The following is a 27,814-nucleotide window of genomic DNA, read 5'->3' on the forward strand; positions in this document are numbered from 1 at the left end:
AAAAAGAGAGAGAGTTTGTCACTGAGGGGCAACAGAGCAGACCAACCATGAGGAGAGGGTGTGCCTGGGCTTCAGCTGTGCGTCTGGTATAAATACACTTCCTCCCGGCTTCAGTCTGTCTCCGCACCAGCAGCAGCAGCTCCGCCTGGAAGGTCAAACACATGATGGCAGCACCGAAGAAAGTCTGTGTGATTGGCTCTGGTAACTGGTGAGCTGAGGGTTTTAATGTGTTTGAACTTCTGTCATGAACTTTCAGGTGTCTTTCAGTGTGGTGTCATAATACTAAGGGGTACAATAGTGCATTCATAGTCAGCATATCAGTATTTTTGTTCCCTTGATAAGATTTCACAAGTGGCGTTTTTTTTTTTTGTGAATGCTGTCTAAAAGTTGGTAAACTTGGAAGTCAGAAGGTAACTTTAGTCTTTGTTAAAAGCACAGAAATGATTCACAAAGTTCATAAACTCACCTGCCGATTGCAGACTGCAATTTTCTTTGCAGAGGGGAGGTTGTCACTGAATCTCTGAGTATGTACGATGGCCTTTGGTGCTTCAACACTCCAAAACGACACCTGCCTTTTATCATTCGGCAATATTTGTGCTGAGTCAGCCTTCATGAGGTGCTGATGTCCCTCAGCCAGCATGACCTTTAGATTAATCAGTGGTGGAAGAAGTATTTAGAGGCTTTACTTAAGTAAAAGTACCAATACTACACTCCAGCACAAAAGCCCTGCAATCAAAATTGTAATAAAGTAAAAGTAAGCTGCAAAATGTAATGAAAGCAAAAAAAATTCAAAGTACTATTTCTGAGGCAGTAACATGTAAACAGCATTTTAATGCTGTGGCTGATCAAGAGGGGCATCATTTCAACTAATGTGTACACATTTAGGTAGTTTGTCTATGACCATGCATCAAGTTTTAACTCATCTTAACTTTATTTGCAAAGCTGTCAAATATTTGCAGTGGAGTTAAAAGTACAAGAATTCACTGAGAATTTGAAGAAGTAACATGTTGCAGAAAATAGTCCTGTGATACTCTAACTGATATGTGCTAATAAATGCCAACTTACTGATATTTAATATGTGATCTTAAAAAAGGGATTTCTCATGGCTCTCAGCTCATGTTATGTGGATATTCAATAGGCTGTCTTTGAATGAGACTCTCCTTGTGCCAAAATAATGCACCACTGGTATTTATTTTTCACCTGTAGTGCTATTTCTGTCTGGAAAAGCATTTGAAAAAGCTTTAGGTCATGTGACATAATATTTCTCAGACTGATGGTGGTCTGTGTGCCAGCTGATTTTTGTTACTGTCTCTGAATTAATAATTACTATTTAACTAAGTAGCCATTAATGACTTAAAAGCAGTTTAATACTAACTGTTCATGAAGCAATAATCAGTGTACTGCCACCTTAATATCAGAGGTAGTTGATGCTGAGAACAATATTTTATTATTTAAAAGAAAATTGTCATCATGTATGTATGTATGTATGTATGTATATATTTGTGTGTGTATATACATGCAAACACACATAAATAAATGATAGTCAGTATTAGACAGAGCAGTATCATTGAATCAATATCTCTCGAATATGATCATTTTTTTCTCCAATATCACTGCAGCACCACATTACACCTGAAAAAATTCCCAGTGCCTGCTATGAAATCCATTCAAATCCTTGTATGGTTCATATTTCACAGCCAAAAGCACACAGCCATTATCCTGACACCGGAATAATCATCATGTGTCTCTACATGTCCACAGGGGCTCTGCCATTGCCAAGATTGTGGGCGCCAACGCAGCCAAGTATGACAGGTTTGACACCACAGTGAACATGTGGGTGTTTGAGGAAACGGTGAACGGCCGTAAACTCACAGAAATCATCAACACAGACCATGAAAACGTGAAATATCTGCCTGGCCACAAGCTGCCCCCCAATGTGGTGAGCACCTGAAAAACCGTCTCATATGTGTAAACCGTCATCTGGACGAAACTGGCACACGTCATATGCATGTGTGCTGTGTTTTTTTCTGTCGTTTCCATGATCGAAGTCTGATTTTCTCTCTTCCTCAGTTGGCTGTTCCAGACTTGGTCGAGTCTGTGAAAGGAGCCGACATCCTCATCTTCGTGGTCCCTCACCAGTTCATTGTGAGAGTGTGTGACACCATCAAAGACCACATCAAGAAGGACGCCGTGGGAATGTCTCTCATCAAGGTAACTCCTTCCTTCTCAAAATATTTTGCATTCCCACGGCAGCGCGATGGCATACAATGTTCTTTCAGTTAGATTTCACAAAGGAATGGGACGTATGCTGTCAGATTTTCGCATGTGAGTTTTGGGGGTTGTGTGTTTCCTACAGGGTGTCGATGCAGGCCCGGAGGGTCTGAAGCTGATTTCAGAGGTCATCCGAGCGAGGCTGGGCATCACTGTGACTGTCCTCATGGGAGCAAATATCGCCAATGAGGTGGCTGATGAGAAGTTCTGTGAAACAACCATTGGTATGGAGATAAACTCTTGAATAAGAGATCCATTGTATTAGGGTAAAATGGCATCAAACTCATGAAAATGACTCTTTATTTTAAGGTAGGCAGAGTAATATAACGTAACTGATGACAGTGCTTACATGATGCAAAATATGATACATTTCTTTTTTTTTTCACTGGACACAATCATTTGAAGTGAGGCTCCATCTACAGTGGATAACGTGACTACATATTTAATTAAATTATATCAGCCCAAAGCATCAACAAGCGAGTGTAGTGGTCTAACTCCGGACTGAAGACCTTTCTCTTCACATCAAATTTGATATGGTTTTAATTATAGTACTTGAACTGAACAATTGTGACACCCTCCACTTAAAAGCCTCATAAACATGCTGGTGAACAAGTAGAGGTCTAGAATGCAACTCTCCCTTTGTTGCAGTATACTGAGGGACACATCCATGTGTGCTGTACGCAGTATACAACACAAATATTAAGTTTATTGGAATAGTCTTTTCAAAACAGTATGGTTTTTTTTGTTTTTTTTTGCTTTGTCTTGCTCAAAGCACATATTTTATTGACTGTTACAGTATAAATAAAAAGTGTTGCACTATGGCAACTGATAATGATTTATTGTTGGTTATTTTTGGTCACAGGGTGCAAAGACAAAACATGTGGGTCCATTTTGAAGGAGCTGATGCAGACCACAAACTTCCGTGTGACTGTGGTGGAGGAGTCTGATGTCGTGGAGATTTGCGGTGCTCTCAAGGTCGGCTGTAAACCTCCACCAGACTAATCTGATGTTCTTGATATTCACAAGCATCCCGGCACTGGCAGAAATGTCTGTTTTATGTCTCTTTTATTACGCATAAAACAATGCATAAATAGAGAATGAGAAATGCACATTGACAAGATAATATTGTTGTAGTTTGTAATTTGTAGACATCCACTGAACTTTTCACTTTATTCAGTTTTGTGTCTCTGGTCATTCAGACATCTTTTTAAAAAAAAGACTGGACAGTTTAACACCTTTTCAGTGAAAGCTTTAAATTGACATTAAGTTGCTCATCTACTCGCTTTCAAGGTTCAGTATTGGTCCAACGAATTTAATTGTAAATATTACAAACTAATAATCTTCCTTTATTTGGATAATTTGGGAGTTTCTTTACATAAAAATAACATTTAACAGGATGTGTCTATTTGTTAAAAGCAGTAAGTAGATAACAGAATTTGCTGGAAGTCTATAGTGGCCATGGAGCATAAATGATGTCAAAAAGTATATGAATATAATCTAGCTGGAGGTGTTACTGTTAGGTTCCTCATAAGCGTTAACATGTGAATGAGCAAGACAGGAACAGCAGCATCTCCTCTTTATTTGCAGAACATTGTGGCAGTGGGAGCGGGTTTCTGTGATGGCCTGGGGTTCGGCGACAATACCAAGGCAGCGGTGATTCGCCTCGGCCTGATGGAGATGATTGCCTTTGCCAAGGTCTTCTGCACAAACTGCCCCGTCTCCCCCTCCACCTTCCTGGAGAGCTGCGGCATCGCTGACCTCATCACGACCTGCTACGGTGGACGCAACCGCAAGATTGGGGAAGCTTTCGCCAAAACAGGAAAAGTATGTGGAGCATATTTTATCTCCTGTTTCTGTTTTGTTTATCTTTATCACTCACTGCTTATGAAAACCATTATCATGTAACGCCAAGCATCTCTGTGTGTTTAGACCATTGAGCAGTTAGAGAACGAGCTGCTGAACGGTCAGAAGCTTCAAGGTCCAGCTACTGCGACCGAGGTCCACCAAATCTTGAAACAGAAAAAAATGGTGGAAAAGTAAGTCTGTCTCTTATTTTATTTAAACATGGTTCATTAAACTTGTATGTTTTTTTTTTTTTGCAATGACTGATGAGGTTTTGGGTTTTAGGGTTCAACTTTAAAGAAGAAAATGTGATTGAGTTGCATCAGATTATGTAAACATGTACATTGAATTTAAAGGAATAGTTCAACATTTTGGGAAAATGGGTTAGATGATAAGCTCATTTTGTAAAAGCATTAATTGCTATTTTCACACTTTGGTTTTTGCACAAATGAAATAAATAATATTTAATGTGTCGATGAGTGAACCTTTAAGTGCTGAGAGGCCTGTTATGTTATCTTTGGACAGAGCCTCTATTCAGTCTTTATGCTAAGCTAAGCTAATGGGCTGTTTGCTGTAGCTTCATGCTCAACGTACAAGGTGACAGTGGTATAAATCTTCAACTCAAGAGAGTGAATAATCTTGATTTTACTATTAATCTTAATTCCCAAAATGCCGAACTATTCCTTTCATTTTTTCCATCTTTCTAACATCATTCTTTCACCTCTCCAGGTTTCCTCTTTTCACTGCTGTTTACCAGATATGCTTCAACAGCCACCCAGTCAAAGAGTTCATCAGCTGCTTGCAAAACCACCCAGAGCACATGTAAAAGACAGACATGAAGGGGGGACGAATCGATGGAAGTTGGAAAAGGACTTTTACACTAGAACTACTGTATAACCAAGCAGTTTATAGGGCGGTCAGGTTAGGTGAAAATAGTGCTTAATTCTGACTCCTCTCTTGTTTGAGTCCGGCCTCTCATCTACCTGGGCTGCTGTGCTGACCTGCTGCTATGACGTAAGCATAACTTAAAATGTTGAGTTACTCTGCCTTACACAATATACAGACTCTGACCTGAAAACCTGTTTTGAAATGTTTCATCATTTCTTGGGTAAAAGTGCCTTGACTTGTCTTTTCACTGACATGTACAGTATGTTAAACAAAGTACAGAACACACAACAGTCACCGCTCCCAGGGTGTTGCTTTTCTGCTCGATATGTAAACGATTACTTAACAAGATTTATTTTGGAATAAATTATTGAACCCGTTTACTTTGTGTCTGTTTTCAGTGTGTTTTCTTTCTAGCTCGCTGGTGTCTGCCTGTGGGGTACACTCACACACTCTCTGCAGCAGCCTCACTGTAACCTGACCTGAGCTCGACCAGACTGCTACTCTAAACTCTTCACCTTTACCATTTTCTACGGTGTCTGCTTCAACCTTTCTTTAAGTGTGTCTCCTGTTTTAGTCACAGTCCTCATAAGTGATGGCTGTCCTGTTCAGTATGGAGTAAAATTGATAATTAGTTCAGCAAGATTATGCATGACTTCATTTAAAAAAAAAAAAAAAAAATGTTTTCTGGTGTTTTTCAACCCATTTTATTAACAAGAGTTTTGTGTTCTGATGATTCATTTGAACACATCTCTGGGGATTTCTGGATTCTGTTAAAATGCAAGACATCAATGTGTCTTCATCAGCTGCCATCTGTCCATGGCCATATGCCAACGTATTCCATTAATGCTCAGTCCCTGAATGGCATTATGGATAAGGGTGTCAGCTAAAGGCACCATGAAAGACAAGGGGTACAGTAGCATGCATACTCTACTCAGCCAGTTTTCTAATTGATAAAACACTCGAGCATACATACATACTTACATCTATCAGCTCATTTGCTCAGTCATGCCATGGACCGTGAAGTTACATCATTTGACACTCGTTTAATATTGGATTCCCCGCCTGAAATCCCTTGCATAGTTATTGAGTCAACTGCCCTGTGAGATTTCTAATAATAACGGACTCCAAAGGGGCAAATGTCCATCTATAATTAGACAGCGGACAGCACTGCAGCTGCCTCATCCCTACTTAACAACACAGATACACACCATTGTGGTGCCACTGAAATTATAATGTCACTGTGATATTTCAGCTATTTTAAAGCTCTATTTCAAGGTTTGCATCACTTAAATTAACAGATGTTTAGTAGGGTGCAATGTATGTTTGAGCCCTTAAAGATAAAGAATAGCCTGACAATGTATAGTTGTAATACGCCCACTGACCACTTGAGTGTGCCCTCTTATCAATCACAATCCCATCACTTACCGTCATTTTTATCTACCTTTGATTAAGGCACATTTTCAGGTAACCTATCTGTTGGATTACTGAGCGGAAGTTGTTAAAATCTTTCAAAGTATAATACTGCAACTCAAATATTTAAATATGCGACTAAAGTCTGGTTCCAACAGAACAACAGAGCCGGGAGATGGATGCCATGCATGCATGCATTGAACCCATCCCTTCAGCGAGGGAGGAGGGACCCGCTCCACTTCCTCAATCCAGTCCTCATTTCAGGGCGGCAGCCAAGATGTGTAAAGCTACCCAGTGACAGCCACAACAAACAGGAAACGGGGCTGTCTCCCTTTCAAAATTAGCTAGCTAACTACTTTCACCGAGGCTACGTACAACTTACTTACAGAGGTCAGAAAGGATAAATTCAGTTTTTAAAAGGGGGATATGAAAAGTATTCGTTACTTATTGAACCTAATCAGACGTTTGAGTTAATTTTGCTTCGTTTGTTGCCACAAATCATATCGTGGCCGTTATCTTATTTTGAAATCTGTGCCGGAAGTGAGGCTCCTTTTCTGGCAGCTCATCAAACAAGTGGCTCAGGGGCAGGAGAGGCGCTCAACAAGTCCCACACATCCTTTCTTTCGGGTTAAGAAACTAATTTCTTCTAACCGTCCGGGGACAGGACCACTGTGAAACATGGCTGCTCTTTCAGCCTGGTTTTGGAACGAGAGGTTTTGGCTGCCTCACAACGTAACCTGGGCGGATCTGGCAGACCCAGCACCCGGGGTGGAGTATCCTAAAGCCGGGCACTTGCTCGGAGCCTTGCCGCTCGCTGTCGGGATCTTCTTCGTCAGGATGCTCTTCGAGAGGTTCGTAATTACCGCTCATGTCGGATGTTTTCTTGGAAATTTTAACGGATATTTTATTTTTTATTTTTTATTCCCCCCCCCCCCCCCCCCCCACAATGATGGGTTTGGTAGCTGTGTGGGGACCAGTATCTTTAGCTGTGGGTTAACTCAGGGGTTCCCAAACTTTTCTATTAGCGACCACCACCGTTTCATTGTCACTGCTTTCGCTACAAAACTACACTGTTATCTTTCTTCTTCTGCTCCAAATTCCCTTTAAACACCCTGACTTCAGGTGAAAAAAAGAAATATATTCATTTTGACAGGGCACTCCTTCCCAAAACCCTTGTCACAGATGTTTGGCTACCTCCAGGGTAGTTTGCTAATTACTGACTGCCTGCTCATGTGTCTAAGCTGTCCTACACAGATGGATGCATGTGTGTCAGGGAGTGCTGCCACTTCCCTGCCAGCCTGCTGCTTCTGTGAAATTGCCTGAAACATTTATGATCAGGGTATCCATCTAGTCCCGTGTGAAGGGGCAGGCAATAATGTAATGACATGGCATTCAACAAAAACGCACATACACCCTTGATTGGTACACATTTGGATGCCAGCCAGCTGCAGGCCTTGCTATAAGACCAAGTGGAGATGTCCCGGAGGCATTTTGACCTTGACAAACCAGAGCAATATGTTTTCTTTGTACATTTGACTGCTGCTGAAAAGTTGATCTGTTGTTAAGTTACCTTACTCTGGCACAGACTCTCTTTCCCAGATAAGACAAGACAAGACAGATAAGACAAGTCAGAGCTTACTACTATGATACTGATAAGAAAGAAAGCAGTGGAATGCCACATTAGGCAAATTCAGGTCTAGGTGATGGTAGTTGGGTCAGTCTGGTGTCACTCACAGGGGAGGTGTGGCTGTCCCACCAGTAAATCCTGATTCCTCAAAAGATCTCATAATAACTCACTCAGAACAGATTCAGTTTGAGAAGTTTTTGTGTCGTGTCTACCCTGTTGGTATAAGAAGATGAGGGGCGATGGGAGTTGCAAAGATAAAGTTTGACAAACCAATGAGGTCTAGCTAAACAACACCGGGCGTGAAAGAAAAGGCTCCGACACCAACTCTCTCACATTTTCTGGCAGAGCTGCACTCAGCGGCAGCCATCTGCAACTGACAGAGGCGGCAGGAAAACCACTTTCACTCATTCATTGACTGAAACTTTGCTGGTCTTCTGAATGACCTGATACAGTGGTTTCACTGATGTTAACACCATTCAGAATTTCTGTCAAATGTTTGTTTAGCCATTGATGCGTTGAGGGAGGCTTTTCCTTTTTATGAGTGTGATCTGTTTCTAGTTTTTAAATCCTGACAAACCTATAGCCTAATGGAAGCCTGCATTATACACTTAGCTTCAGTATAAAACGTAAGTGAAGAGTGGTGCTAAAACCAATGAAAGCTTATATACATGGCCCTAAACTCATATTCTATTCTTTCATTGCTTTATTAAGCAGTAAACAGTATAGTGTTTTGTTTGCACAGTGTTGAAGCCAGTTTGAGGTCATTTGTAGGGCTTCAGGATATTGAAAAATGTAATGTATAGTATATAGTGTCATATATGTAATGGAGTATTTGAGAAGAAATAGGTTAAAGTATGCAATCTCAGTCAGCATGGGGCAATATGATGACTTATATAGAATGAGGAATCCTTGTAATACTTTTATTGGTATTAGGCCAATTAGTGACTTTATTATATTTACGTGATTTTTGTATTGAAGTAGCTGGATTTGTCAGGTATGAAATTTGCTGGGTTAGAAACAGATGTTCTCATCAACTTGTTTTAGCCTTAAAGGGGCTTTCAATAGGTTTTGATTAAAAAATACTATAAATCATGAGTCATATTGATACAGCGATTATGAAATTACATATACTGTGTTATAAGATTTTATCTGTCTAGCTCACCCCTGATTTCAGCATGTCTGTGATTGTACTAACCTGTACGTAATTAAGATGCATAGACAGTGTTTGGTGCGTAATGCTGCACATGAGCGTTTCAAGATGCACGGTAGCTCTGATCTTTCTAGACTGACTACATTTGTGATTTCATGTCGTATGGTTTTCATCATTGCATATAACATAAGACAGGTGTTATCAGAGACATATCTTGGTGCTGCTATTGTTAGCCAACTACATGGCTATAAAAAGTTATTTGATCAAGGGTCACATAATGATGAAAGAGCACAGGAATCACCATTAGCCAGTTGGCATGGTGTGACCTTTAAGTATACAGCTTTTTGTAGTTGTCTGACAACAAACAGAAAACAGACATCAGGGACTACACCATATTTTTACATGACTTATAGAAAGTAACAATGCTGGCTTCTTAACATTGCTGGAAGGTGAAATTGGCCTGTGTAGTATGAAATATTCCTTTAAAACTGAATTAGGTAGGTACCATTGTCACTTAGGTATGCTTTTCACACTTTGTGCCTATAGGGCTGACTCCACAGTGTCAGACTCTGTCTGTTTGATTCAGACATAGTCAAGTGGCGGCAAATAAGTAGCAATCAGACATTGGAGGTGTCTGAGGGGAGCTGCTGATGTGCTTGATAAAATGCACACAGTGGTGAGCCACCTGTCTGAGCTGCCAAAGCTGACAGGTTGTCCCTCTCTAATGTGAGGCTGTCCTTGAGCAGAGACAGAGCCCAGCTTGATACAGGGTGATGTTATCAGAGAGCGTTTACTCTGTCGCTGCTTGACACTCCGACCAGCTGACGGCCTTATTCATTTATTCATCAGAGAAAAACATCACACCACAGCTTGAGTTCATACTCCTCTTTCTGCAGAGCCTTAACACAGGCTGTGCTGTTAGGCATGCACACAGTTCATTTTATATCACACAAAATACACACATACACATACACACTGCAAAAAGAGGGTCACACAATCGCACACTGTGTGTGATCACACACTGTGTGCGATCACACACTGTGTGTGTGATTGTGGCTGAGTTTTGGTGGTTGAGTTCTCTCGGACACATCCTTATATGTTATAAAGTGGTTTTGATTCGTGACCTAATTCAAGTTATGTTCTCTTTTATTCTTCTTCTTCTGTTTTTTTTTTGTTTGTTTGTTTCCTTTTTTACAAAGAGTTTTAAAGTGGGGGCAGTCTTTTCCCCATTTTTTTAAATGACTGTTTTTATTGTTTCTTCAAACGATATCCTCTATCCTCCTGATATATAATGTTATAATGTTATGGAAACATATGACTCTCCTGGGTGGTGTGACATTCCTATCAGTTTATATTATGGCCACTGGTTTTAATTACTTGAGCTTTGTTTATGAGCAAATCATGTTTTGTCTATGATTTTTTGGTGTAGTCGATGGCTCTAAATACTATAGTACCCATGCTGTCATCATGAAGAAAAAGCCAGTGAATTAAAAATGCTGGCAAATTCAAAATGCTTCATAGTCATAGATGCTGAATTATTCCAAAATTGATCCAGAATTTAAAACTGAATTGTTTTAAGCTGCAGATTGTGTTTTTAGTTTTCTCAACACCATAATTCTTAGCTTTCTCTCACCTTTAGCAGCACACAACAAAATTTTAAGCTCTCTCAGTGGATTTTTCATGCCAAAATGCACCCCGGGAGTCATAGTTAACTTCTACCCAAACTTCTACATGTCAACTGATATTTCAACTGCATGAATCTTTCTCCTCAACTGACATTTCTCCTTTCAGTGCTTACACTGTGACACTTCCACCTAGAGCAGTAATTATTCGATTGACAAACCCTTTCAGGTTTCAGGTCTTAACCTCAACAACCAAAGAAAAAAAAAGGAAACATTTCTTCAGCAGCTTTCCTTACTTCAATGATGTCTACTGTTCATACATATTTTACTCCAACTCACATTGTTTACATTTAATCTGAAACTTAAACTTACAGCACAGAGTTTGGTAACATCACCACCATAGTCCAAAACAAACATGCCCTGTGATTAAATCTGGTAAAACAGTATAAAGCAGTTTCACATGGATCATTGTTTCTGCAGAACAGTTTGGCAGACACAGGACGTTCTGAGGGGGTGGGTGACGAGCTGCTGCTAACATTTGCTCAGCTTGTTTCTCTGATAACTTAAGATCCGGACATCCAATGGCTAAAACCCTTCATCTGGTTAAAAACAACCACAAAATAAAAAATGTAATGAAATGTGCCATAAAAACTGGATTAAAAAAAACAATTTTGACTACTTCTGGCAGACAGCCACAACACTGATGGCTGCACAAAGGGCATATGATGACACTGACTTGTGACCAAATTATATGGATAGTTAAAAAATTTAAATCATGGATTTCTTTAGGTTTGAAAATGGCTGGGAGCATATGGAATAATGTAAATACTCAACTCGAAATATATAACATAGGTGTAGTCATTTTTAGACATTTTAATGCAGAAAAGTTACATATTATACCTGTAAACTGAATCTTCACCACGCAGCACTTGCATTTGAACAATTTTAGTATGTTTCAGGATTTGTACTTCGACTGTCACTTTAACTTCAGCTGCTTCAGCTATTGTAAATGTTTCAGCAGCAAACACTGATGGATTTTCTTCAGAAAATGGTCCTCTTTGAAGGCACAGCAGCTGCTTGTGTATCTACTCTTACTCACTCTCACTCTCACACTAAGACTATAAGACTATCATATGTGATAACGTGCCCTAAATATGAGATAATTCAGTGCTGTCATCAGGGAGAAGCTGGTTTTGTCATAAAAAGGGAACATTTTTGGCTGGACCCCAACACCCAACAATGGGGTTAGCCCTATAATTGTAAATGCTGTTGACTTACTGACTGAGTGACTGAGCGATTGTAATTACACTATTGGTCAGCCGAATGCAATGTAAATGAGTTTGAGTTTCTCCATTGGCTGATCCTCTTTCTTAATGAATTAGCTCAGTTGCTGTTAGGGGGCATTTACAGTCTGTAGTGTCGCCAACATAACGCATTTGAAACTAACCAAACTCAGGCCACCTCCTGAGGAGTTTGGTCTCAGTTGTGCTCGCATGTAGACAGAACCACTGGTAACGACAGAAAGACTGGTGGACGAGGAGTAGTTGGGTCTGAGGAAATAACTACTGTACTTCTCCAGATATAGAAAATCTCTCTCTATCATGTAGTCTTAATGGGCCTCGTTTCAGTCACTACCTCAAACGTGTTCTGTTGTCTGACAACAGAAACGTGTAAATGAGAACAGCTTTATTGGGAACTCAGCTGTATTAAAATACTGTATTCGTGAGTACTGAGAGTAGAAGGGAAGCAAACAGACACTAGGCAGAATGCAAATAGCCTACAACAGTGTCCGGCCACATACTAGGTTTTGACCTAGTCTTGTTAGACGTAATCATCAAGCTTGTCTGCAGGATTCCTCTTTTACCTGTAGGCATTTCCTCTCTCTGACTAATGTGAAGGCTGTCCTCAGCCCAACAGGCCCCCCTTTTCTAGACCAGTTTCTTCTTGTTTGATCGTAATCACTGCTTTGCTGTTGGCACTGACTTTGTCAATGGGAGTAGTCAGGCTGTTTTCTGTGTGAGAGCCTGTGCCCTTGTAAGCCATGTCATGAGTTAAACTGTGTTCAGACTACAAACTGAGATGTGTATGAGATTATGAGCAGGCCAGACTTGCCTTGTAATCTGTTGTTGCCCGTTTTGACTGTTTCCTCATAAACTAACTACAAGCTATTCTCTCTGTCAAAACCCTTAAGGTAGTTGATGTGGCACATTAAACATCCTCCTCACTCAATTTCCTTTTATTGATCACACAGTCTAGCACTGTCAGGCCTTAAAGTCACTTTTCTTCCACTTAACTGACAATTCTGTTTCAAAACAAGTTGTAACAATTCAAATGAAGGCCACAGTCACATCCAATACTGTGCTATGAATAGAGCCGGGCCTGTGCCTCAGACTAGGCCTCGGCAATGGGACGTTTTCACAGTGTCAAGGTTGCATGTAGCTTGCCGTAGGGGCGACTAGCGTCCATGTACACAGACCACACTGAGACTGCCCTTGTTAACAGTGTTGGAGTGTTTGAGTTCTGAGGAGGAACAGGGATGTTTTGACATTTGACATAAATAGATCAGCTTGCATTTTTTGCCTTTTGCGGTCCACTGATTAGCTCTGCAGGCTCGGGCTTGTGTGGGCTAATTCTGTCAGTTCACCCCTTTTGTTTGTCATAAATTTGGCCTATGAGATAGTCTAACTTATCCTATAGCTGTGGCTCATCAGCTCATCTTTTAGCTTACCCATGTGATTGGGAAACAGTTTAATCGAAAGATTGTTAGAGAGCTACTGTAGGCACTTAAAGGTTCACCACTGAGTCAGTTCGGGGTGAATCAGACTCACAGGTTGCGTCACATTCAGCACCGTGCAGCCGCTGAGCTTTTAGCTGATCAAAGTGCCTGACACTGATCGCTACATGTTGGCTTTGCTCGTTAAAAGTGTTTAGTAATGTTTAACCACATCATGCCACATATCCAGTCTAACTTCTCTGCATAAATTAAATTTATGTTTTTTCTTTTGCACCTTAGTTCCACACAGTCATCGGTACACCTTAGTTTTGAAATTCACTAAGTGAAGTGAAGGTCACTTAAAGAACTAAGGTAGAAGTAATCTTAAAAAAAATTTGCTTAAAGAACCAGTTTTCAAGACACTTGTTAGTTTGGATGGTGTTGAAGTTACACAACACAGCCCCTTTAATCCACATACCTGTCATTGCTTGAAACAAAACATCACTTCAGGATAAGGGAACAGAGTGTTGAGAGGTAAATCTGGTTCTTGCAGGAAGGCAATTAAAAAAAAAAAAAAAAAAAAAAAAAAGGGGGGAGGACAAGAAGTGTGAGTGGTTTTACGTCAGACAAAAGGCATTGCTTTTTGTTTATTGAGTTTTTTTCTACTTTGCTCCTAATAGAACACAATGGCTGAGGCTCTTTTGTGGTGAGTGTCAGATTCCCACCACCAGTACACAGCTGAACATAAGGTTTTATCTTTAGGGAATTTTTCTACAGTTCAGTACAGATTCACGATTGCTGGACCAAAACCTGAAGTACCTGATTACATCCGGCTGTTACGCCTAAAGGAGCGTTAGGTGAGACTTGCATGTTGAAATGCAGCCATTTTATCAGCCTTCATCACAAGTGTTTCTGCACCAGTGAGGCATTTGCTGTTACCGGTGTTCAACTGAAGCTAAACACAGGCAAAAGAGCACTTTGTTCATGTAAAGCTGGGCTCACCAGAAACACATCTCTTGTTTATTATCGCTCTGGTCTCTCCTGGTTTGTGTGACTGACTGATCATACAGAAGGAAAGTCATGTGCACATCCCAGTTTATATTTAGTCCAGATTCAGGATAGTAGGCTATATTCATTATTCAAACTCTGGATTATAACTCCGGGATGTTACTAATATGAAGGGAAAGCCCCAAAACATTAAACTCTACCACTTCAGGTGTGATCCAGTCAAACCACATCCAACTCAGGATTCACAGTAGAGCTTTCATTTGTATTTGTTCTTTATGTAATCTGCAAGTTTATGATTTAGTCTGTCTGGACAAATAGACTCCTGGGGAGAATGTTGAATAACAAAGTCACAGCAAAACTGACATTTATGTAGGTTAAATAATAGTAAACTGTAGGTTTTATACTCACTCATGTTTTCATCTATAGCTGTGGACAGAAAATCCCTCCAGCTGCCATGCTGTGGTCTGAGAGCTGTGTGGTCACATGATCAAATACCGTGACATTTCAAATTGTAAGGGGGCGTTTATCTTCACTACTCACTGACTCAATAGTCTACACTTTAGTCAAAGGCATGAACATAGTTTGCATTCCTGTAACACTGTGGGTTACTGCCAAATGACAGTTGACCCCTAACTGCAATTTACAATGCAGTCTTATAAAATTGTCTCATCACTTGCCAGCGAGGCAGATCTGGGGATTTCTGGAACATTACGGAGTGGACCTTTACAGCTTTTTTCATACGCTTTAATTGCATTAGACTTTTTTGCATACTCACAAGTTATTTCTGTACAAACAGGCCTGATGTCTTCTGCTCAGATAAACAGATAACAGATAAAACTTGCTCTGCTTTGCGTTAACAAATTTGCAACTGGCCTTGGTTTGTGCAAGTGAGCTTTATTTCATTTATTTCACTACCAGGTCTGAAGCAGAGGAAGGAAAGAAGCTGTGGTTACAAACCCATTGCTAGTGTCTTCTGACGTCAGCTTTAGAGGAGATCCACATCTTTGTATTTCTTTCTCCTTTTTAGAGAAGCACGTGCATGTTTGCTCAGACTGTAGATTTCACAGGTGAAGACCACAGGAATGTTTTTCCTCAAGAGTTTCTGTGTAATTTTCTGCAGCAGCCACACTGACAGTGCACAAACTTGTAAATGATTTATTGGGCCTTTTTATTCTGCTAGACAATAGAACAGTATTTAAAGAGATAGTTCAGACTTTAATTTTAACATGAGTTGGCACAAAAATTCATACTTATTTAACTACTCTGGTAGTTGGGAGATGTGTGTGGAGATGTCCAGCAGGCACGTGGTCAGATGCAATAATAGTTTTTTGCTTTTTTGTCTTTTTTTAACTACCCACAAGCACAGCACCAAAAGACTTAATCAGATTGAGGGCAAGTCACAGGCTACTGCAGAATTTTCTCACCCATGTCTGACTTAATATTAAAGATAAAGAGGTTTTATGCCTTATTTCGACAGGGAAGAAGGTTTTCTCACAAATGAATATTCATGGCCATAGGCTCACACAGCTATGCAACAGCAGAAAACACAAGTGGCCAATAATGGCTAAAAAGACATTATTTGTGCATGTTTAGTTCCTGGCTAAGCTGTAAGCTAGGACACTGTAAACCATTTATCCGTCTAACCTGTCAGTCACAACACAGCTTTTCTATCTTTAATCAGATAAACGCTCAGGGTAAACTCAGAGCTTCTCTCTCAGCTGAACGTGACAGTTCATTTACCATGCAGAACAGAACTACAGGCCGGGGTCACACAAGGTCATGCTGTTCCCATAATGAAGAAGACATCCCAGAATCACTGGGGATTTTCAGAAGCTCCCCTCCAGCAAGTGTGTGCCATATTTCATCCATTAATAGCCATTAGCTTGCCAGGCTAATGCAACACATTAACCACATCATAACCACACATGTGATGTACACAGACACTCATTGTATTGGCACAGCCAGAGACAGATAGAGAGGGAGAAAATCTTTATAAATTACATTTGAAAACTCCTTAACCAGACATGGAGCTGAAGCTGCGCGTGATAAATTAGAACTGAGACCCGATGTTTTGACTTGAGTAGAACTCTGTTGTACCTGAAGTGTAGTACATTATCTGACAGGTGAAGTGATGTTACTGCATTAACGTGGACTGTAGTAGTAGCAGCAGTAGAAGTAGTAGCACTTTAGATAGATAGATTTTGTTGGCCAATGTTTCCTTCTTCTTAATGCTGTGTAAAACATCACATCATCCAAACAGGTTAGTGTGGAAGTTTGAACAACACCTAGTGGCTTTTATGTTTCTCACATCTTGACCTCTGTCACAGATTTATTGCCAGTACCTGTGCACAGAGTCTCCGCCTTCAGCCAGGTGTTGGAAGAAGAGCTCAGCCCAATGCAGTGCTGGAGAAAGTGTTTACATCCATCACAAAGGTTGGATTTCTTTTTCGACAACTTCTCTTACCTTTTAACTTTTTTTTTTTTTTAAAGAAGCATTTATGTACAGGGAGCTGAGAAAGATTTCTGTGTTAGTGACTTGGAAACATTCACATCGTCAGACAACTCAGGAACTGAATATGATTTTGTTATGGTTGAAAATACTGTGCTCTGACAATGTAAAACTAGATCCACTAAATATTGTTTTAATTACATGAAACTGTGGACTTCAGCTATGTAAGGCGCCCATGTGTGTTTGGTTTTCAAGCCCTTGCCTATTATTAAAGGCTGAGTTGAATATATCAGATGTTACTGAGTTTTCCAGTTGTAATTACGACATGAATGCTGTTTACAAACTCTGGACGTGGCATCAGCTTTCTCTCACTCCAACCAGTTAATTACTAGTGATATTTAGCTGATTGTGCTAATGTTATTTTTATAGAGGTTTGTCAACCTCTAACACTTATTTTCATTATCAATTAATCTATAAAACAGCATAAAATAGTGAAAATTCTGGGTAAATCTTCCCACCCAGCTGGATGATGTCTTATTTGCATTTTAAACGGAAATGCATCATATGATATCTTACAATCTACAGTATACACTCTACATAACCTGTTTGTCATGAAAACACATTTAATGAAAACTCTTTTCCTGGTACTGAATTTGCATTTTTGTGTTCCACTCTCTGGATAACTCCAGAAAACAATGCTTGGGACAGCCATGCATGATGGAACAATTATGCAAATGCACATAACTGTCATATCTGATTTGTAACATTAGCAGAAAATGTCTCACTTCTATTGCTGCATTAGCAACATTGCAATATACGAATGGATGCACTGAATACTGTAAACATAATGGTAAAGTGTCTTTTTCATCCCTGTTGGACTCCTAAATACAAACTTAAGTTTGTTTTTGCTGTTTCTTCTCTCGCTGCACAGAATCCAGACTCCCGCCATCTGGATGGCCTGTCCAAGCAGCTGGACTGGGAAGTGCGAAAGGTCCAGCGTTGGTTCAGACACCGCAGGAACCAAGACAAACCCAGCACACACACTAAGTTCTGCGAGAGCATGTAGGTTAATGCCTATTGTGTTCACCCTTAACCTCTCTGCAGGCTTGATCACACAGTGGTTGTTGTGTTTTCTGTGCAGGTGTGTGTGTATTTTAACACTTCTATCTTAGTGTGGACAGGACTGACTTTCAGACCAGCAGATTAAGAACATTTTTGGCTTTTCCTTCAAACCCTGTTTTCTGTTATGATTTAAATTTAGATTTAAAATAGAATCAGGATCAGTTTATGTTAAGGTTGGGGCATCACATGTTTTGTAATAGCACAGGGGCAAATGGGTGTTTGGTTTTAATGTAGTGTCTCTCAGATATTAGAAATATTTTCTGGATCATAATTTCCTCTCTTGTACTTCTAGGTGGAGGTTTACATTTTATTTGTGCATATTTATATATGGGTTCCAGTTTCTGTGGCAGGTGAGCACACTCAGATTGAGCTTAGAAACTGCAATATCAGAAAAAATTTGTTTGGCTGGTTATATTTTCATGTATATTGACATTATCAATTGTTTGCTGAACTAATGTGTGTTTGTTTTCAGTCCCCTTGGATGTGGGATACACGGCATTGCTGGTACGGTTACCCCTATCAGGTAAAAAGCAGTTCTACTCTCTCTCTATATCATCTATAATGTAATCCTATGCAACAGCTACAGCCTCAGAAATCACCTCCAAGTTGAACCAACAATGTCAAGAACGGACTGTTTATTGCAGGGCTGTTGCACTGGATTGTATGACTTTGTACTTATCACCCTCATGTGCAGTTAACCATAAGCAGAAAAGTACCTTGTGTAACAGCAGAAGCATTGTCAGTGTCTGTTTGCTTTTACTTCACTGCTTTTTCCCTGCTCTTGTATAAATGATAATGTGTCATAAAAAACATATCATTCAGATGTCCTTGTATTCCTGTTGTTTTGCCCATACCATATTTGAGATTAAAACTGTTTAGCATACACTTTATTCAGTTTATAAGAAAGGACAGCTCTGATCCTCAGTTCTGATTGTCTGGCTAGATTATAAAATGTGTCTGAGACTTCTGAGATTCGATGCTTACTCTTGAAATACTTGAATGCATGTGTGTGCTAGCATGTAAAATCAACATTTTTACTCATGCAGGTACTTAGCGGCTGCTTAGAAACCATGTTGCTAAGCAACTATAAGTGTTGCCAGTACTATTATCACTTGTATACATATATTCAAACCTCATATCAGAGCTTTCAACTGTAAAATGTCCTGCTCACTCGAAATCTTGATCACAATTCTAAAAAAAAACAAGGTTCACATTCAAATTTGTTCAGATTACAGCTGCAGAACTCAGATATGTTTCAGGTAGTCACAAAGGCTTCATCTGGGTTAATGCTCCATTCAGGAGCACAGAGATTTAAACCCTTACACACTGCAAGATGCAGACTGCTCATGAATATCTGCTCTGTTTTTGAGAATGAATGTGTGTAAGACTGAACCCAGCCTTAGACACACTGCCAGGCATGACACAGCTCAGTGGACAGCACAGCGTCTCACGTCTTATTGCTTAAGTAATCTGGTGATTCATCGCACCAGGATGTGCGCTGTCATGATTGGTAACAATGCTACACAGTGCTGATCACATGTCACGCTCATCTCTGTGTGATATCCAGTATAGTTTATTTAAAAAAAAGAGAAACACTTCAACATGAGTAAGATTCTTTTTTTAATCTGACTAAACCTGTCTCTCCTCTCTGTCTCTTCAGGTCATGACTCCGGGCCTTTACCACTACTATGTGACAGAATTGGCCTTCTACTGGTCACTCATGTTCTCCCAGTTCACAGACATAAAAAGGAAGGTGAGAGGAACAATACTGGCTCTGGCATTGTTAGTTTAGACCACACTGGATACTCCACAGCTGCCACTCCCTGTTAAACGTCGTTAATACGTCTATTGTCCCTCATTTGGTAGCTGCAGAGAAATGTGTATTATGTGTGTGCATGCGTGACTTTTTCAAATGTGTGCACATATCAAACAGTGCACTAAGACTAAACCTGACTTCTGAGTTTGCTTTTTTACAAACTCTTAACAGTTGTGTTAATTTTGGAGGGGATCACATGTTTTTGTTTTTGGGGAGGGGGTGGGGGTGCAGCCGGTGCTGCTCGGTCTGTGAATGCCTTGTATTTTCAGCGTGAGGGCATCTACAGTCATGTGATTGCAGGATGGAGCAGGCCTAACTCTATTAGAATTACAGAAATTCCACACAATACCAGCGCATTAGAGCTGGAGTTAGTTACAGCCATAGACACTTGCCTTTAATGTTTTAGATGTTTCGCACTGCAAATGTCTGGAATGTGAGACTGGAAAAATGTGTTTTAATTTGACGGCGGGAGGAATCGTGCAGGTCACCAAGAGGCAGCTGGCCTGGATTCATGTTGTAATTTAATGTCATACTTCATGATGTGATATTCAGATGAGGCTGATGAAACTCCTGTGTGTGTTTCTAAAGCCAAAGGCCTTTCTCACTGTTGAATCTTTCTTCAACTCTGCTTAATTGTGATTGCTCGCTCTAAACCACAAAGGTGTTCTGTAAATAAATACACACACTGAAGAGGGTTCCCAAACAGGCAAAGGAGCCAGTATTCGTGCATGTAGTGGTCAATTTCAAATTTGAATAACAGAGGAAGATTGTCAAGCTTAAAGATTCTATAAAGATGAATGCTGGTTTTACAAACTCAGCTTTTGGAGTTGGAATTTTCATATTTATTTAACATCCCACATAAGGAGATCTCAGCCTGGACTTGTAAAATTGCCAGAAATATATTGAAGCAATCAAATAAACAAACCTTAACCCATTCAGTTTAAGAAAATATATATATTCATGACCAAATATATTGTTATTTCATTGTTATTGTTATACACCAAAGCTGTTGCAGACCCCCTTGTGTCCACTCCTGCAGTCTGCTGCTGTCAGTCCAGATGACTTGATAGTCAGATGCACATGTCTCCATCTTAAGCTCAGCTCTTGTGTCTCTGCCTCTTTGTTTGTCTTCGGTTCCTCTGCGCTGTTAATCTTTCACCCGTGTCTTCTCCCTCTCTCCAAGTCTGGCTGCAGAAAAGAAAGCACTACCACGGGGTCAGATTTGAGTTTAGATCAGTGTTAGCCGTGTGTTTACGCGAAAGAGTGAATACTGTTTTGAAATAATGGTGATGAAATGCAGTGTTTATTGGGAGTTCGGTTGACATTGCTACAAATAGTGGACTGTCGTCTCACGTGGGCAGTGACACATATTAGAGTGTTGTGTATGTTTCAGTTTTAACAGTTTTGTGGGCTATTGATGCACAGTCTTGCATTTATTTCCATCTCGTGGCAGTTGAGCTGGTGGTGATACTAACAGGAAACGTGGTCTTTCTTCTGAACTCTGCTGCTGCCAGACACTTAAAAACACATTTATCTTTAATCCACAATCATAGTTACTCTATGCCCTCAATGGCAAAACAAAAGGTGGAAGCTGCTGAACAAGAATTAGAGTCTACAGTTGTTCTAGTTCTAGCTCTGTGATGCTGTATTTAGGCACAGTGGTGCTTGCAGCTACATGCTAACCCAAACCCTAACCACTTGTCTATCTTTAATATGTTAGTAGGCTAACATTTGCCACTTAGCACTAAACTAAATGTAAAGCAGAGGCTGATGAGAATGTCAGTTTTTAGACTGAGTACTCCTAAAATTGCAGTGCAGCTGCCACTTCATATAAATCACAAAAACAGTAAGGCAGGTAAATAATAAAAAATACAATTAAAGGCTTAAATTCTATACAGTGACTAAATAAACTAAATTTAAAAAATATATAAATAAATAAATATAAATAATTGGAAAAAAAAACTAAAGATAAACCCATAGCAATACTGTGTGCTGAATTTACACTGTACAATGGGGGTAATATAATACACTATAATACACTGAATATTAGTGCAAGTATACAGTATAAAGAGCAAACCTTGTAAAATCTAGTTAATACATCTGATTGTAGTTGATCCTAATGGGGACATGAGTGTGTGCACCACATTTCCTGGTGATTTATCCAATAGTTGTTGAGATATTTGAGTCTGAAACAGTCAACAGGTACAGTATGCTAACCTCATTTATTCCTTTATAATTTCAGGACTTCCTGATCATGTTCATCCATCACCTGGCTACAGTCGGCCTGATCAGCTTTTCCTACGTCAATAACATGGCGCGAGTAGGAAGTCTGGTGATGTGTGTCCATGATGCCTCTGACTTCCTGTTAGAGGTCAGTTAGACGTGGTGGTTTATGATGCTCTGAAAATTGTACTGAAAGCACCGCACTGGTGGTTTTGCTTTTTTTTTTTTTTTTTTTAGCAACTAACTACAAATCACTTACACTGTACTTGACTTTACTGCTGGCCATTTTTGAATCATAATATTTGAGATGGGCAGTTTATTACCATTTTTACCTTTGTAACATGCAGTCAAGCTGTAAGTGACTCTCCATACTTAATACCTTATTTACATTTTTCTGATAGCACATCAGATCAGACGTTGAACGTGAATTATCATTAACATGCTGAAGAAGTGATGCCAAACAAAAATTGGAAACATATGAAAGATAGAGGAAGATATGACTGCTGTTGATAACTGTGCAGCTTTGGCTTTCAAATACACTAGTTTCCTTTTAGGATATTTATTGTTCAGTAGCCTTTCTGCTTCACATCAGTTGGTTCCTGAAACAATAGAGATGAATTGTGACTGTTGTTTAGTGTTTCCAGTTGCTTCCACTTGGATGAAATCCAAATAGATTAAGAGTATGAGTCCAGTGTGGAAGGGAAAAAAAATCTTCACTTTGCAAAACTTATCCTAATGCTTAATTTCTGTTGTTTTCTTTTTCAACAGGCAGCCAAGCTGGCCAACTATGCCAAATACCAGCGCCTGTGTGACTTCCTCTTCATTGTGTTTAGTGTGGTTTTCTTTATCACACGACTTCTTATATATCCGATATGGTGAGTGCCCTGTGACACCTGCAGCCTCAGAATGAACACTGTAACTACTCTACCACAATACTTTGATAATCTCTGCAAATATTTTCATGGTGTTTTTCTGGCAAAGTAATATCTAAAAAATTTTTAATCAGGATCAGTAAATTTTTTTATTATATAGCCTATGCCTATAAATATAAGGTGTATAATTTACAAAAATCTTATACTGAAAATATGTACTTGTAATACTTAATATAACTTTAAAATTACATTGTTTATACAATATTTCTTTTTTTTTCTTTATTTCTCTAGAGGATGCTATATGTGCAGTACATATTTCACTGCACATATTAAAAATATAATATAAATCTTTGAATCTTGAATCAGATTGACTTTAGTTTTGAGAGTGACTGAGCTCAGTATGGTAAATGTGTGTATAACGCTTTTCTTTTAGCCTTGTTTTTGCAAACAACTGTTTCAATAGAAAAACATCATAATCATACTCTGCTTTGATTTCTTAAATTACTCTAATTTCAGGCCATATCCTGTTTCTGTAAATGGTAACAGTGGTCAGAAACACACAGCGTGTACTCTCCACTACTTCAGTGTATTTCAAGTGACCCAAGAATGGAAACCACCATGCTCTGGTGTTTAGAAATAATGTGAGGCAACTACCACCAGTTTGTAAATCTGATGAGGCAATTTCCACGATACCCACAGTCTCTGACTAACAGATTCATCATCATTGTACCTCTCATCCAGATCACTGCAGAGATCTGCGCTAACGTCGAGGTTTACGGGAAGTGTGTGGATAGCGGCTGTTCTTCGACAGAGGCCTGGATGTTGAAGCTCAACCTCTAGAGAGGCAGACAATAGAGAGTCTATTGTTACCAAAAGTAACCTGAGCAGCTATATTCAGTGTCTTGGTGTGGATGAGTGATAAAGCTAATGTTGCCGCTGCAGCTACCTGCACTGAAATCCATACCTCTGCAGGGGGAAGAGGGTCTGTTGACAACCTTCTGTCGCTCAGCTGGATTTGAAGGAAGACATGACCTCACGAACCACTCACCTAATATTGCACTAGATCTATGTCCCTCACCTCTTTGGTTGCCATTGACTCCCAAATAGGAATTACAAACTGTGCAGTTGCAAAGAGCCTCATTGGTTAAAAATATGGTTGAAGTGGGGCTTGACGTCTTGATTTAGAAACTATGAAGTAAAACGGACATCTGTGTGTCTCCTTGTTTTCCAGGGTCCTGAACTCCACTATGTTTGAGAGCTGGGCCATAGTTGGGCCCTTCCCGTCGTGGTGGCTCTTCAACTTCTTACTGCTCGTTCTTCAAGTGCTGCATATCATCTGGTCCTACCTCATAGCCCGTATAGCTATCAAAGCCATGCTGCGCGGCAAGGTGGGTCACTTATTAGTCGATTTAATGATGTTGATCGACAGAAAATGAATCACCAGCTATTTTGTGTTAATTTTTAATTAAAAATGAAAACATTTACTTCTCCCAGCTATGTCAGATTTAAAGATTTGCTGCTTTTCATTACAGAAAATTAAATATATTTGGGTTTAGAACTTCTGGTAAAGCATAACAAGAGATTTAAAGATGTCACTTGGACTCTCTGAAAATGGGTTCTGTGCACTACTTCCTGACATTTTCCAGATCAAATGATTCGTTTGTCAATGAATTGAAAAACCTGCTGAGGGGTTTGACATCTTGCACAAGGAACTGTTTTCCCGCTATTACAACATACAATTAATGATCTTGTGACAGGTTATCTTTAGTTTTCTGGTACGAGCTCCTGCTAGTTTCACTTCACTACATTGGAGAAAAAAAAAACGTACCTCTACATGTGTCTAAGGTCAGATTGGCTCACTGTGTCCAGGCTGGTGTTGAGTGCTATACTGTGTAATTTCATGAGGTTTATTGCATCTCAAAAAATTTCACATGATTCTGTACTAATTTTAATAATGTTGTATAAGCAAATATTAATGAAAAAGTCCCAAACACATTGATCCCAAAGCATTTAATCCAGTTATTTGCAGGAACATAAAGGGAGCAGTGTTATAGAGGCAATCGGGCAGTGGAACAAATGGATAACAGTCTCATCCAGGCTGTGATCAGAGAATGCTTATTGAAATACCACCACAGCTATTTCTGATTATAAATTGCCACTTTTACACCTCTTTCCAGTCTGTCCCTGACTCTGTGTCATCTCTCTGCAGACGCAGCTTGTTTCATCTCCCTCTGGAATGAGAGAGGGAGATCCTGTCTTTCTGTCTCTCTTTGTCCAGTGAGCCCTCCTCCACTACTCTTTTGCTTCTCTCCGTCTGCTCTGTCCGCTTGACAACTTTACCTTCTGTTTTTGGCTGTAAGTTTCTGTTCACTCCCTCTGCTGTGATTCATTTCACACATCTCAATTCCATCTGTCCTTTCCATTTCCAGTAGGACTTGTTGTAATTGCAGTGGGTTTAATTGGACAGCTGTTGCGGTAGATCAGCACTTAGATTCAACCCCACGCACAAAGTCAGCAAGTAGGAGGAGAGTTGTAAATGATGAATAATGGGGTAATAGTGTCATGAATGTCAGGTATGTCCAAGTGTTTCTCATTAGTCAGGAGTGTTTTGAAATTGTCCCACACCACCACCCTGTGGTTATGATGAATCACATGGTGATTTACATGAATAGAAAAGGAAGAACGAAGCAAAGCTTATGACCTCCTGATATAAAGCAACCTCTCATCGTAGGTTTGATTCCTATACGTTGTGACGTTGTTCGGTCACAGTGATTTCCCCCAATTCAATTATTTTTATTTTCTTAAAATAATTTTTTTAGAGGCATCAAAAGGCCAAGTGAGAAGCAAACATTATAGAACAGTCAGAAAAGCAAACATAATTTTGTGTATCAGAATGTGTTTTTTTTTCTCCAATTACCCATGAAATAATCTCACGATGGTTGGTGATCTAGTCTAGTTTCACTCAGTTTTACTAAATGAGATTCTGGTGTCGAGTATCCACAGATTTCTGTCCCTTTAACAGAGGACAGGAAGATGGGCTCCCTCCATAGTCGCTTTGGTACTAAGTGATCACAGTCCAGCAGGGTTTATAAAAATGAGCTTGTTCTTTACTCTGCTGGTGTTACTTCTCATGATTAAACGTCCCCCTGGCAGCTATTTGGACACCCCCAGCGTGTGAAATTGCCTGTTGTAGTTTTAAAAATATTGAAGTGGCTCCAGATACAATACATCACTACCCCACAAAGATGACTCACACAGAATGTAGACAAAATACATTTAAAATATTATGGACAAGAACTTAAACTCAGAGGTAACTCAATAACAATTAGACACATGGGCTTCAAGGTGACTCTTGTGAGGTTGATTTCCAGTTGTCAGCATTTGTTGGCAGATAAAAAAGGACAACTAAAAAAATGTTTTAAAATAATACTCCCATCCTTACGTACCCTTAAGAGTTTTTATAATTAATAGTTCCCCTGTATATAATGTTGCTGAAGAGATACTTCTTAGTGTTATCCTGATGTGAGAGATGTGAGGGATAAAATATATATAAATATATATATATATATATATATATATATATATATATATATATAGACATGTCAGTATTTTATTAAGATGACCTTGGAAAAAAAAGATTATAATGATTATATGCAAAGTAAAAGATAAACTATCACTTAAAATGGCTCAAATTATTTAGTTACTTCAAGTAATACATTTTATTTCTGTCTTTAGTGTTAGAAAGAACACACAACTATGTCTGTATTTCCTGTCTATTAGGTGTGCAATGACGTCCGCAGCGACATTGAGAGCAGCTCAGAAGAAGAGGCTGACACGCCCACAAAAGGCCTCAAGACTTCTGCTCATTCTCCCAAGGGAGAAAATGGCACTAACGGCCACTGTGCTGCTGCCAAAGCCCGAGCACAGAACCACAGCAGCTGGTGACATGGAGCCTGGAGCCGGGAGCCCCCTGCAGTTTATACCCCCACAGCGTCTCCAAGAGCTTTGTTTGTCTTAATGACAGTCCTCTGTCGAGCAAGGCTCTTGCCCCCATTCAAACACACACACACACACACACACAGTCTACCATCACACATGACACTGACAGTGAGTGCGCACAGATTCATATGTTGGTGAACTGATGATGGATGTGCTGACACTGACACCGGCTTTGAGGAGCCCTGCAACGACATGTACGACATAACTGAAATGATATGGAAATCAGTTCAAGCGAGTGATTTGCATAGTCTTATTCTACAATTGATGGGATTTACTTTGTGCTAAGTTTAGCTGCAGATGTTGGTTGGTTCAATGTTCTCTCCCAGTTTTATTGGTCAGATGAACTTGATTATTATTTTTGTTTCTAAGGGTTAATTCACACTGGATCAAAGGACAAAACCGCTGCTAGGGTGGGTTTCCAAATTAGACATTTCATAGCAGCTATTTTACATAGAAATAACTGCGTTGCTACGAATGTGGTTTTATTAGCTATTAAAAGAAGGACACTTGCTTCATGTGCGACCTGATGAGCAACACACTTTAAACAGCAGCAGTTTCTGCCCTTTGCAGTTTTGTGTGTATTTGCCCCTTAACCACATTGTTTGGCTACTTTGTGACTTATGGTTTTGTTCTGTTTTAACGTTTTTTTACTTCTTCTGAGACCAAAATGTGTATGAAATTGTTTGATGTCACTGCCTATAGAGGAATCCAGGTATGAGGACCATACTAAATGTCTGGTATCACGTTCTCACTTGAGTGCCTTGTAAAAATGTATTTCCAAATATATTCAATTGTTGAAAGA

At 39.6% G+C, this 27,814-nt stretch overlaps 2 protein-coding genes across 2 annotated transcripts; both read left to right on the forward strand.

Moving 5' to 3' along the window:
- The first annotated feature begins 53 nt into the window (after positions 1-53).
- Positions 54-5,386, forward strand: gpd1b (glycerol-3-phosphate dehydrogenase 1b). The gene is made up of 8 exons (XM_071494414.1): positions 54-208; positions 1,762-1,939; positions 2,071-2,211; positions 2,357-2,495; positions 3,134-3,246; positions 3,859-4,095; positions 4,201-4,307; positions 4,843-5,386. Exons 1-8 carry the CDS (start codon positions 162-164, stop codon positions 4,937-4,939), a joined length of 1,059 nt encoding a protein of 352 aa, XP_071350515.1. The 5' UTR covers positions 54-161; the 3' UTR covers positions 4,940-5,386.
- A 1,573-nt stretch (positions 5,387-6,959) lies between these two features.
- Positions 6,960-27,812, forward strand: cers5 (ceramide synthase 5). The gene is made up of 10 exons (XM_071494413.1): positions 6,960-7,262; positions 16,859-16,964; positions 17,912-18,042; positions 18,395-18,452; positions 18,575-18,625; positions 19,763-19,855; positions 22,161-22,289; positions 22,910-23,016; positions 24,245-24,401; positions 26,794-27,812. Exons 1-10 carry the CDS (start codon positions 7,090-7,092, stop codon positions 26,956-26,958), a joined length of 1,170 nt encoding a protein of 389 aa, XP_071350514.1. The 5' UTR covers positions 6,960-7,089; the 3' UTR covers positions 26,959-27,812.
- Positions 27,813-27,814: the final 2 nt, after the last annotated feature.

This window comes from Trachinotus anak, unplaced genomic scaffold (assembly GCF_046630095.1).
Source record: "Trachinotus anak isolate AG129_WGS33_773 ecotype Australia unplaced genomic scaffold, CSIRO_AGI_Tana_v1 ptg000013l, whole genome shotgun sequence".
Classification (NCBI taxonomy): domain Eukaryota; kingdom Metazoa; phylum Chordata; class Actinopteri; order Carangiformes; family Carangidae; genus Trachinotus; species Trachinotus anak.

Coding starts and splice junctions, on each gene's coding strand:
- gpd1b (XM_071494414.1), top strand. CDS start 162: ATGATGGCAGCACCGAAGAAAGTCTGTGTGATTGGCTCTGGTAACTG. Junction 1,940..2,070: donor ACAAGCTGCCCCCCAATGTG/GTGAGCACCTGA, acceptor TCTCTTCCTCAG/TTGGCTGTTCCAGACTTGGT. Junction 4,308..4,842: donor CAGAAAAAAATGGTGGAAAA/GTAAGTCTGTCT, acceptor TCACCTCTCCAG/GTTTCCTCTTTTCACTGCTG.
- cers5 (XM_071494413.1), top strand. CDS start 7,090: ATGGCTGCTCTTTCAGCCTGGTTTTGGAACGAGAGGTTTTGGCTGCCT. Junction 18,626..19,762: donor GGTACGGTTACCCCTATCAG/GTAAAAAGCAGT, acceptor CTGTCTCTTCAG/GTCATGACTCCGGGCCTTTA. Junction 19,856..22,160: donor TCACAGACATAAAAAGGAAG/GTGAGAGGAACA, acceptor TTATAATTTCAG/GACTTCCTGATCATGTTCAT.